At 38.7% G+C, this 13,125-nt stretch overlaps 1 protein-coding gene across 1 annotated transcript in view; it reads left to right on the top strand.

Moving 5' to 3' along the window:
* Nucleotides 1–12,667, top strand: part of LOC109212981 (katanin p60 ATPase-containing subunit A1-like) — a 46,814-nt gene extending 34,147 nt beyond the window's left edge. The window contains exon 9 of the mRNA XM_019376726.1: nucleotides 12,586–12,667. Within this exon, the coding sequence (XP_019232271.1) occupies nucleotides 12,586–12,603 (18 nt within the window). The 3' untranslated portion in view covers nucleotides 12,604–12,667. The remainder of the gene's footprint in view (nucleotides 1–12,585) is intronic.
* The last annotated feature ends 458 nt before the right edge of the window (nucleotides 12,668–13,125 follow it).

The following is a 13,125-nucleotide window of genomic DNA, read 5'->3' as shown; positions in this document are numbered from 1 at the left end:
GCTGATGTACTAAGATAATGCATCTCCTTTCAAACTCCTCATGAACAACTTCATTCGGATTCTTTCATCCTTCCCTACTCCAACCAGCTTGTCGCAATATGTCATCAGATGGACCCTTGGATCACCCGTACCATCAAACATTTCGAACTTAGGAGGTTTGTACCCCTCAGGCAGTTCGACATCAGGTTGTATGCAAAGGTCCTCATAGTTCAGCCCCTCGATTCCTTTTCTTCCCTCGACGCCTTGAATCCGGCTGGTCAGTTTCTTAAGTTCCTCGGCTAAGTTCCTGATGAGCAGATCCTTTTCATCAGACTCAGGCGTGTATGAGATAGGTTGGGTGGAGTGTGGCATGGTCTCTATGTAGATAGGATTGTTATGGTGGCCTGGTGTATGGGTGTGGAAATGGTTGTTTGTGGAGTTCTGAGGTTCTGGGATAAATGGTGGAATGTTGTTTGGGGTATGGCAGGTGTTACATTGGTTCTTTGGTGGAGTAGCGTGATGGTGAGGTGCGGGATGATTCTGCTGTTTTGGGATATTTTGAGGAAGTGTAGGGTTTTGAGCGTTGGGAAGTTGATATCTAGGGTGTTGAGGGAAAATGATAGGTTTGCCAGATTTCAAACCTGATCGAGCTCTTCCTGGAATTTCAACAGTTTCTGTTCGAGCTGTGACACATTCTCATTAGGAACCCGAATACCCTGGCCATCAGTGACCTCTACCCGTTCAGCAGTGTTCTCCTTGCTGATGTTGTTTAAATCTTCCATTTTGCCTTTGCTCTTGCCTTTAATGGGACTAAGAGGAGGAGTGGGTGGAGGGCCCCTGGATCTTATGAAATAAGATGATGATGCCAGAGTGCACGAACTAACCTTTGGGGAGGGGAATAAAAAGAAAGAAAACAAAACAAAAACAAAAGGTAATCAAGTCAGTGAGGATTATAAAAAGTATTGCAATATTTAAACACATAGTGCAGGAATGTAAAGCGCGTCCTAATTTGGGAGCCTCGTTGTGCCCAAAGTAGGCCTAGCGACAAATAGACTTGGAGAACTTTTAATGCTAAATGCCTCATTTATTGATAAAAAATAGGCGAATCCCAAAACGACACTAAATAAGAAAGAAATAAAAGTCACTAATGGCCATTGGCCTTATTACATTCATAAAGCAAAAAAGTAAATTCCTATCTATTTGGTCCTAGAAGGACCTTCCCCATATTCGGCAGCCTTGGCTCCGTCGAATAGCTTCCCCAATTCGCGAAGTCTCAGCAACAGGTATGCTCTGGCTAGATGTCCACCTTTGGTCCCTTCAGTCCTTTGACAGTCTTCAACTCTTTTGAGAATTTTTCCCTCTAGTTCTACTATGCCTCGCTCCAAGTATCCCAGCCTTTTGTTGGCACTGATAGCCATGTCTTCCCATTCTTCAATCAGCTTATTGTTGGACTCTTGTATCTCGCAGTGTTCATTCTCGCATTCACGGATCCCTTTGCGCAACTGGTTGTATTTGACTTGCGCCTCGGCTTTTTCATCTATAATCCTGTGGCCTTGAACGAACCCTGGCTGGCCCAGACCATCCCAATTGTCTTCCAACCAACCAGAATAGAAAGGGGTACAACCGGCATGATATCTGTCTGGCTCGATGGTGTCTTTCCCCATTACGATCTTGCAGTGCCACATGTGCAGGGCTTGGCACTTGTGGGGACTGTCATCATTTTGGAAGTCAGCTCGAAGATGGCTCATCTTGTCGACCCTGGGTATGACTTGCTTCCTACCTGCTTGCCTCATAACTCGAAGAGGGACGTAAGGCTACGTTCCTCTTAGACCAATCAGTATCAGGAAAGGTGCATCTCTGGATCGGGCGATGAACTCCTCTGTCGAAACCACTCGAACATCCATTGAACCTGTTCTTCAGTCAGATTATCAAAGAGCTCAATCCATCATTTGGTATTCTCAGGCTGAGCGAACATGTCGGGGATGTAATTCATTCGCTTTGGATGGTGGAAAGCGATGTGATCATCCCAGGCCCTTCGCTAAATTTCTTGTCGGTATTCGCCCTTTTGGAGATGTTCCACGAGCCAAAGCTGAAGTAGTAGATTGCAGCCTTCGAAGTGTCTCGCTCCTCGTTGACACTTTTCTAAGGCTCGGTATATGTCTGCAATGATCATGGGTACAATGCTGAATGTCTGCCCACCAATCCCCTCCATTAGGGTCTTGGTTACCATAGCCAGCCTAGTATGGATTCTCCCTTTCTTCATTGGAAACACGATCAGACCCAGGAAGCAAAACATGAAGACGAATACCCTACGATGGATATGTCCCAAGGATGTGATGGCAAACTCGTCATGGTAGGTACGGTATGATTTGCTGTGACCGTACCTTTCATACAGGTAGTCAAAAGGGATGTACGATTCCTTTAGGCATACCAATTCTGTGTTCTTCTTCAAACCCATCATTTTTAAGAAACCCTTGCCTGTGCGGTTCTCAGGTATTAGCAAACCCGGGGTTTCCCACACTAGACCGGCCAGTCCTCCTATCTCCTCTAGCAAAGGTGTCATTTCTATGTCCCCAAAGCGGAACACAGCCCTTTCACAATCCCAAAATAAGGTAGCAGCTTCTATTATCATGTTGTTAGGCTGGATCTCCAAGAGGGATGGTAGATTACTCAGATATTTTCTGACGAGGGTTTTGTCACTAGAATGCAAATCTTCCCACCAACTCAGCAATCTTGGGTGGATATTGGTGACCATGCCGAATCTGGGGACTTCGTGCCTTATATTTCTGCAAGGCAAACAAGGTTAGGCCCTTACCCCCACCAGACTCGACTATTTAACATCAGCAATTAGCATAAAGCATTTAGTTCTCCAAATAAATGCACAAAACGTGATGATGTCTGTTTGGGTTTAGGGAAACCCAGTGGACTTTTGGACAAGGCTATCTTAAAGGATCATTATGTGGACAACATAACTGACCCGGCTAGGTTTGACCATGATGCATGCACAATTTAAACAGAGTAAGGTTTCTATGGGGTATTAGACTGGTACCCTTGAGCGGACAACTCAAGGGGGAAGGCACGGAACCGTCGACTAGTTTTACTGCAAATAAGCCTTTCCGAATTTAGGGGGTAATGATAAAGGAAGGGCGCAACCACTCATCAAGCGTTTCTATAGTATTTTGTTTGGCACGAGTGGAGTATGATATTGAGCATGATTATGCAATAATTAAAAGCATGTTGACATGTATTTGCACGTTAAGAAAGCGATAAATACAGCAGTTTTATAATTTAAAGCAGCAGTAAAGGAAGGAAACAAGAAAGATATGTCAGTTTTGCTTTTGAAGAAGAAATTAGACGCTTAAAGGAATTAAACAAATAATTGCACATAAGGAGGGTACAAATTCACAAAAACGGTATGAAATGGTAAAAGCCTAAAAATTCCCAGCAGAGCCGATATGCTGTCGCGCCCCCTTTTTCTCGCGAAATCGGGTTTATGACATTTTGGTTGAGACAACTCGTTCCTTTTAGGAAAGGGGTTTGCATTTTTGAAGAGTCGCCACCTAACGATTTAAGGTGTGTTAGGGCACCTATAGGGTTCATTTATAACTGCGTTTGATAACCAGAGACAGGGTAAGGGCTTGAAATTATCCTAAGGGGAAGGTGTTAGGCACCCCTCAGGATCCACTAGTTTGCTTCCCGGCCAAACAGTTTTTTGTGTGAATTTGTACAATTAACAAATAAACAAGTATGGCTCAAATAGTAAGGGATCTAAGTTTAAATACACATATGCTTGGAAAAAAACAGTTAATGAAAAAAAGTACAATCTAAGCGTATTTGTGAATGTAAAAGAGTGTCCTAGGTTGGTTAGCCTATAGGATCACATTAATACAATGCCCGGTAATCACTCCTTAAAAAGGGGCTACGCGTGGCATTAGCGCACCAGTCATCATATCTATAACTATCCTTTCCCGCCCCGTGAAGGTAATTAAAGCGAGGGTTGGTCTCGATCCTTATTGCATGCTGTTACCCGTCCATTCCTATCAGTTCCGGAGGAATTTAAGACTCCTATCCTATAAAAGGGGGGGGGGGGGGGAGGGTTCTAGGCAGACCCTCAGGTTTAAAGGGCAAAATACTAGGCGACAAATAAAAAACACATAGGACTGCATTTAGGGGGTAAAACACAGAAATCAGATAGAAGGCTCAGATATACCTCCACAAGTAATGCACATAGGCAGCACGACTCATACGCAATTAAGGTCTAAATTCAGATCCTAACAAGGTATTTATGTGATAACAATGGGACCAGATTTATTACATGACTCAGAAAATAAGTCCGAATCAGGCATGCCTACTGATTTTAACACGTTGACAGTTAAACACTAATCACAAAGACGGTTCTGGTTTTATTTAAAGCTGATTGCCTAAGACTTGCCTAGGCGCGGAATACAGATGACTACATTTTATATAGTGAAACAAGACATATTTTTAAAAGCGGACTCTTGAATCATTATAGGCATGATATCTAATGACAAATCAAGGCAGTTTTTGAAAGAACTTGTTTTAGAGAAAACGTGGACTGGGTTGATTTATTTAACTAAACTAGTTAAGATCTATAGGCAGAACTTCTAAAGTTATTCCCTATAGGCATGACATCTAGTTGTTTAACACTGATTTCAGAAACTTTGCAGGCATGATGACCAATGAAAGAAAACATGTAACACTTGTTATAACAAAAGTTGGATTAAATTATATCCTATAGGTATGGCATCTATTTGTGAAACTGATTTTGAGACCTATTAAACATGATTTCTAACATGGTAAGGCAAGCATAGTAAAATCCTACTAAACATGATTTCTAACATGGTAAGGCAAGTATAGTAAAACCCTATAGGCATGGTTTCTAACATGGTAAGGCCAAACATAGTGAAATGTAAAGTCCTATAGGCATGGTTTCTAACATGGTAAGGCCTATAGGCATGGTTTCTACCCGTTTTACCCCACAAACATGTAAATACCCGCCCTTTTCACTAGTTACCCAATATTCGTTTACAAATTATTACAGACCATGTGAATGAATTACATAAGAAAAGTAAAAATTACACTATAGAGAGACTGAAACAGGCCCAGACTTTCAGCACCTGATTAGGACTTCCTGACTGAGTTGTGTAATAAACCACCTCAAGTGCCAAGACTGTTCCATAGCCTTTCTCATACCTGGGTGTGTCAGAGTTCCCTAAGGACCTCAAGGGATCTCGGGCAGTGTTCACACCCAGATTGCATAACCAAGACAGAGTAAGTGCAGTGTGGAAAGACCAGCTTTTATGTGTCCAAGTTCAGAGGGAACTCAAGTGTTCCAAGGCAAGGCTCACACAAAAGGGGCAGAACCTAGTGGTCTAAGAGTATATGTGAGAGTGCTTGACATGGATTTAAAAGAGTTGAGTTAGAAACAATTTTGACATGATTAGTTTGAAATAAGTTTTGGAAGGCAATAGAAGAGTTTGCCTTAGTGAAAACCAGCTTGAAGAAGAAAAGAGACAGGACAATCAGCAACTCAAGACCAAATCAACATACATAGTTCAAACACAAACAGGGAAAAGAGGAACTGGGGACAAGTAGTTCATATGCGAAAGCATATTTGCACACAGGTTAACACCAGAGAAGTACTATAGAACTTAAATAGTCACAGCAATAGTCTATCACAAAGTGTTCATGCCATGAACTTAACAGCATCAGATTTAAGGGGTGCTAAATAGATTTACACATTAGGTTCATGGGAAAGGGTTCAGGATCACATAGTAACTAGATGTCATGCTTATAATGTTTTGGGGGGTTAGGGGGTAGGGCAGAATAGTAGTAGAAAATGTGAGAAAACAGTAGACATACTATATTACAGGGTAATCACATGGCAAAATAGGCATGCTAATTGCAAGGGAGGCAGCAGAACCACAAGTAGAAGCATAAGAGAAACAAAATAAAAGTGCAATACAAATAGAGACATATTGTTTTGGAGGTTGTAAGTTAAACTGAAAACATACCAGTAAAAAATGAGAGAATAGGTGCAGAGTGAGGAGTGAAGAGCAGTACAATGAAGGGAAGTAGAGTAGTGGTGTGTAGAGCAGTAGAGTAGTAGAACAATAGAGCAGTAGAGCAATGTAACCACTTAGTTTTGGCTTGCAGCCAATTGAGTATCAAGTAAGAGAGTATGTATGTGTGTAAGAGAGAGTTCAGAACTGTGTAATTGTTCGTCCCTTATGCTAAAGAGAGGGTAGAGTATTTATAGTTTTAGAACAGGCAGGAAAATAAGGTAATAGGTACTGACTTAGCACAATTATAGAAATAATACAAATCAGAATCAATTAAGGACCCGGACTTCCTTCAATTAGGGAGTCATAGTTCAAACGGGTACAAGTTGTATCAAATAGGGAAAAGAATTACTTATAAGACTGATTTTACCACAGTAGGAGTAGTAAAAGCATGTGGCATGTAATAAGGACTAAGTACAGAATATTTTCAAGTAAGGAAAGTACACGTTAAATAACTAACAACATATTTGTGCACATAAATAAGGTAGAGTACAATTTTAATTCTGAAAGTTAGTTCAAAGAATCACGAATGAGATTGAAAATAACAGGGAATCAGCACTAACTAAGGAAAGCATCACAACAGTAAGGAAGTAATTCGAAAAATCAGTACAGAATTACAAGGAAAATACACAAAATCACAGATTCAGGGGAGATATCGCAGGTCTAAGGAGATTACACAAAAATCAATATAAATTATCATGTGAACAATCAATAAAACAAATAGTCGGACCTACTAAACGATAAATAACATGTTTGAACAAAATCAGAGAAACCCTAAGAACGGATTAGAGCAGGAAGCGCAAGAGCATATAGAACATACATGAAACCTAGAATGTTCATGAGAAACATGCAAACACATCGCAAACAGACCAAACTTCAAATCGAATCCAGAAGTATTAGGGTTTCTTAACGAAAATGAATCGAGCAAAAGGAAAGACTCAAGTGATGTTTAAATATGTTAAAAATCACAAAGTAATTGCTAAAAATCAGAAAGGAATCATTTTTTGCAAAAGGGTTTTGAAACCCTAGTCTGGAAAATGAGGAAATCGTTTGAAATCAGAGAAATCTTTTGAGGAAAATAGGTGAGAACCTTTAAAGACACATAGATCCATCACAGATCTAAAAAGATAGGAGGATTTAAAGCTAGGGTTTTCCAGAAAAGTAGTAGAGATGATAGAATAGGTCAAGAACCCATAGATCCGTAATAAAACAAGAAGAAGTTATTACTCACAAACGGAAAATGGCATGAGACAGGCTGATAAACAAAGTTCCCAATCGGAACCAGTTGGGGTTCCCTTGAGAAGATCTCAAGGATCCAAGAAATCGAAGAGCCATGGCGTGTGGAAGACCAGGCCCGGTCGGAGAAGATGTAGAAACATTGTAGGAGGGATTCACGCCGGTGATGGCGATTAGGGTTTGAGTTAGGTCTCAGAGAGAATTTTGAGAGGAAGGGATTCAAGGGCGGTGCAAATGAGAGAATGGGGTAGGGTTTGGGGGGTTGTTGGATTAAAAAGGGAAAGAAATAACGTGGATTGTTGATCTGGGAGAACAACGATCAAGATTAAAAAGGGTAGGTTGGGTTCCGGGTTTGGGTATGGGTTAATAGGGTGTGGGTCGGGTTTTAATTGTAAAATTGGGCTGGGAATTGGGGTCCTGATTTGGCTATAATTGAAAGCCAATTTGGCTATAATTTAAATAGCCAGTTTTTCCCTATTTAATTTATAAAAAATAGTAGATAATTTCTGGAAAAAATAATTTAGAATGCTAAAATGATTTAGGATACATAATTAGCAATTTAAAATAAAGGATCCAATTTTACGCATATAAAATATAATTATATCTTAAAAGGGCTAACATTGCAATTATGTGCAATTTAGCTTTAAAAATACTAAATGTAATTGCAAAAAATATATAAAAATTTTAGTCATATTTTGGCATAAATATAGAAATCCAATAGATGAATTATCAAAATGATAATTTTGGAAATAATTATTTTATGGAGAAAATAAATCAATTTAAACCTTTAAAATTATGGAAAAAATAATAAAAACCTTGGGCATGCTTATATATGCATAATTTAGAAGGTATTTTTGCATATTTAAAAATATAGGGAAAATTGGGTATCAACAAGCCCCGGGGGCTCGGGTGAGATTCGGGATAGCTTCGGAGTGATTTGCTAAAATATGGGACTGCTGGTACTGGTATGGCCGCATTTGCGGTATTTTGTTTGCAAATGCGAGCATTGCATTTGCGAGAGGGAGCTCGCATTTGCGAGCCTGGGCTGCTGTGGGAAAGGTTCGCATTTGTCGCAAATGCGAAGCCATGCCATATTTGAGAGGGAGTTCCATCATCATCAAAGAGGTAAGTGATTTCTTCCAGTTATGGGTTAAATGCAAGTGTTATATATGGATTTAAACATGTAAAAGTTGTGGAAATTTAGGGATTTTGAAGAAAAACCTAGAAATTGAGATTTTTGGATTTTGACCACGATTTTGGGCATGGAATTGAGAGTAAGTTATATATTTGAGTTCGTGAGGTTATGGGTATCTTCGAAAAATTTGGGAATCCGGGCTCGTGGGCCCGAGGGCGTTTTTTCCAACTTTTCGATCGGGGTTAGGAATTGTTATAAGATGGTTTATTATGAGTAGTTGATCATATATTAATGGATTTGCATAATTATTGGCTAGTTTTGGAGCGTTGTGCATCAATTTGAGTCCTCGGAAGGGCATGGAATGCCGGTTATGGAACTTCGGAGCGAGGTGAGTCTCCTTTCTAAACTTGTAAGAGGGAATTGTCCCCATAGGTGAGTTAATTGGTTATGTGCTCCTATTTGTGGGGGCTACGTACGCACGAGGTGACAAGAGTCAGTGCGTAGCTACTATTATGCTTAAGTCCGGGTAGTCTAGGATCCAAAAGCATGCTTTAGTTGTAATAATTTCAATCTTGTTGTCAAATTGAAATGCTTAAAACATATTGAAATGTATAAATGAATTTATAAAAACTAGACATCGTTTCTTAACTTTTAAAAAGAGAGTTTTCCTTTTATTGGATAATTGATCCCCTGATGGTTTTCTTGATTGACTGTTTGGAGTGTTTATTTATATTTGACCGCGTCGCATGTATGATTCGCGAGCGGGGTAATACATGCATCTATGGTTCGCGCCATTCGACCCTCAGACAGTGCATAATTTAAATATTGTTGGATCAAGCCGTACGTCCTCGGCATGATTTGCGCATGCTTGTATCGCTTGCCTTGAAATTTATTGAAGTTGATATTGCTTCTTCCCGGCTTAAGAATATATGTATAAATGATGAAAAAGGAAATTTGGGAATTTCACATAAAAGAAAGAATTATTTACTTGATTCACTCTATTGAATTTCAATCATGCCTATATAAATCCTCGATCATATTATTGATATACCATCATTGGACCACTAGTAAGTGTCGAAGTCGACCTCTCGTCTCTACTTCTTCGAGATTAGGCGGGATACTTACTGAGTACACGTTGTTTTCGTACTCATGCTACACTTGCTGTGCATTTTTGTTGCACAGGCACATGCATCTCTAGCGGCCTAGTGGGCGTAGCAGCATGGTTGATACGGAGACTTAGGTGAGCTGCACTTCTCGAGATGACCCGCAGCCAACAGAGTCTCCTTCAGAGTATTGTACTGTATTTTCATTTCTGTCCACCTTGCATTCCGGACAGTTACTGTATTTTATTTCATTCCCTAGTAAAAGCTCATGCACTTGTGACACCGGGTTTTGGGATGATTAGGGGTATCTTGCATTAACTTCTTAACATTCTATTTAATTGAAATGAGTACCTTTTACTAGTAAGATTGAAGGAAAGTCATAGTTATCAAAATTATTAAAACGAGAATTTAATTAAGTATTCTAGTTGGCTTGCCTGACAGCGGTGTCCGGCGCCATCACGTCCCTTAGTGGATTTTGGATCGTGATAGAAGATATCCTTCTGCCATCCAGAGTTGGATTAGTTGGTCCTTTTCAAACGCAAAATCTTTTGAAAACATTGCAAAGTTAGCAAAACATTTTTTCAAATGTGAAAATGGTAGATAATCATAGCTGAGTTTTAGGATTTTCTTTATCCTATTTTCCCCAGTATCATCTTCACCTGCAACAAGGGGGTTGCCATTAAGAATTGTCTGCCATTCATGTTTCTCCTTATTGAGTAATAGGCCTCCCAACACACTTGCTGCCAATGGTAGACCTTGACACATTTCAACAATCTTGTTGCCCATGCTCACTAATTCCTCTGTAACCTCCACATCAACAAATGCTCTTTGTTTGAAAATGGACCAACAATGATTATCTGCTAATATTTCCAACATATGAGGATCTGTTGCTACTGAGGATGCCACCTGATCCCTACAAGTAGTCATAAGAATGCAGTCTCCTCTGAATGTATTTATTCCTCTCAGAGTGTCCACGAACTCAAGCCACAATGTAGGGTCAACATGCCATAAATCATCGAGTACAAGCAAATACTTCCTCCCTCCCAATTCATCTTGTAGCTTCTTGACTATTATATCCCTGCTTCGGACCTCAAGTTTCCTTTCTGTCAATGATTGGAGCATCAATTCAAGAAAGCTCTTAGTTTCTAACATTTCAAGTAAACACAACCAAACTCTCTTTTCAAAATGTTGCTTGATATGTTCATCATTGAATATTCTCTTAGCCATAGTTGTTTTCCCTAAACCCCCCATACCCACTATGGGAATGGTGCACAGAACAGCATCCTCTCTCATGTTCAACATCTTTTCCTTTATTTCAGCAACATCCCTGTCTCTGCCAACAACATCAGAAGCAACTACCACAGAATCTGTTTCTCGAATTGGTAGTATTTGCCGAGAAGCACCTCTTGGGGGTTGGAGACCGAGGTTATTGGCTAACCGATTCATAGTCCACAACTCTTCATTGATGTTTTTGATTTTTCGAGACATCTTGCTCTTAAAAGCTGTATGAGAAAAGAAACCACTGACCTTTCTCATTGGGTTGTCTCGGATCTTCATCACTTCTGCTTTGACAGATTCATATCTGAATTTGTCAAACACATTTTCAGCATCTTCAGCAACTTTCACAAGCATCTTGAGCCATTCAACCGCAGTCTGATCCTCAACTTGTCGTCTTTCAGCATCATGAATGAAAGCTTTGGCCATGGTTACAGTTTTTTTCAGCATTATGAGATCTTTCTTGCAGTTCCTTATACTTTTGACTTCCTCAATAGTGAGAGATAGCAGCTTATCAAGCAAAATTTCAACAGTAGCACCAATTATAGGGTCGGCCATTGCTGTGTTGCTCCTTCACGAAGTCTTCTTCCTCTTCACCAAAGTCTTTTTAAGTTCTTGCAAGTCTTCTTTTGCTGGAGTAGTTGTATGTGGAGGATTATGACAATAATTCAAACCGTAAAAAGATTCCTTTAGTTCATTACAGCTAATCATCCTTTAAATAAATAACTAGTATCCGTACCCGCGCGTTGCGCGGAGAATATTAAATATAGTTTTTCATAAAACATATTATTTTAAAATACGATAGACAATAAGGAGCATGCAAATACTATTATTGTATGAACATGTAAATGTACCGTCAATATACATATGGAATAGGGAATTGCATCACAACCTTATAGCAACCATAGGGAGTCTCTGGAGTTTACTCTTTTCACACAGGTCTCTCAAATGGTGTTTGAGTATGGTAATATGAGCCAATGGCAAGTCACCCCACTGTCATAATGTACTTTAATTTTGTTTTTTCATAAGAATCGTTTTCCTCATTCAATTTCTCAATTGCTCTCTGAATCATCTGTAAAGAAAGTGAGAATATTAATAGTAGTTGTTAAGCTTTTTATGAATTTTTCAACACACTTGTAGGGAAAAAACTTTGTGCTATAGTTCTATTGTACAAATATAAACTATCAGGAAAAAAAATTGATTATCCTACATTCATATTCACATGTTCATAAATAGTCCTAATAAAATTTGAATTTTTAGAAAAACTATGCATTGTTCTTTTAAACTGCAAAAGTTTTCTAAAATCAACTTATCTCCTCTTTAAAAACTGAAGCAATCGGAGTATCAATATCTCTACCAAAAATAGAAATATCATAAAGTGAAACAAAAATAGAACCAAGAAAATGCTCCTCTAAGGATTGCCCTACCATCACAAGCAAAAATCTAGATAATAATAATAAAATTATAATGTTCATATGTTGTTAACATTGTTTAGACAAATACATCACACATACACCACTTGCAAAAAAAAATTTAAACATTATTAAAACATATCATTATGTTATTTCCTATGAGTACTCTAGCTAATAGTCCATACCATTTTCTGCAGAAAGTTAGCATAAATTATGCAGTATCGTAGTAACTTAGCATATTTCAAGTGCCTGAGAAATGAGAAGTAATGATATAAAGATGTGACAAATAGCAAAGCTTCTTTAGGACAATTCTACTGCCTAAGAAATAAGAAGTAATATCAATGTAATTTGCACTCGTACAGATTGACGTACAACTATAACTATTAAGGAATAGGAGGAGAATGTACCATAAAAATAGAAGCAAGCTTTGCCAAATGATGGAGGAGATCAAGTCTGTCTTCTGCCACCATATGTAATGGTTAAAATAGCACGGAGATATTATTGACTGTTTCCATGGACCGGCGCAAGCAAACAGAAATAAATGTTCAAACTCAATCAAATTGTGGCTACTATGTAAAAGTATTTTAATTTATTAGTTATCTATGTTAGTTATCTATAACAGAACATATATATCACAGGCTATTAAGTCTTTGAAAACAAACGTTGATATGGAAATCTTAACTTCACTAACATATTTCTTCAATTAGCTTAGTTAGCAGTCTATGAATTTATGTCACATTGTTATTTTATTATTTCTTAAGTCGATTCCCCCATCAACTAATAATTCCATCAATCAAGCAAGTAAAGCTACAAACGTCGGCACCAATAATTAAGTATTGCAATAATATTTTCAAAACTTACTAAAAATAATTTTATTATTAAATTTTTACATTATTGCAGTA

This window comes from Nicotiana attenuata, unplaced genomic scaffold, assembly GCF_001879085.1.
Source record: "Nicotiana attenuata strain UT unplaced genomic scaffold, NIATTr2, whole genome shotgun sequence".
NCBI lineage: Eukaryota > Viridiplantae > Streptophyta > Magnoliopsida > Solanales > Solanaceae > Nicotiana > Nicotiana attenuata.
The sequence above is the reverse complement of the archived record's forward strand: the minus strand, read 5'-3'. Positions and strand labels throughout refer to the sequence as shown.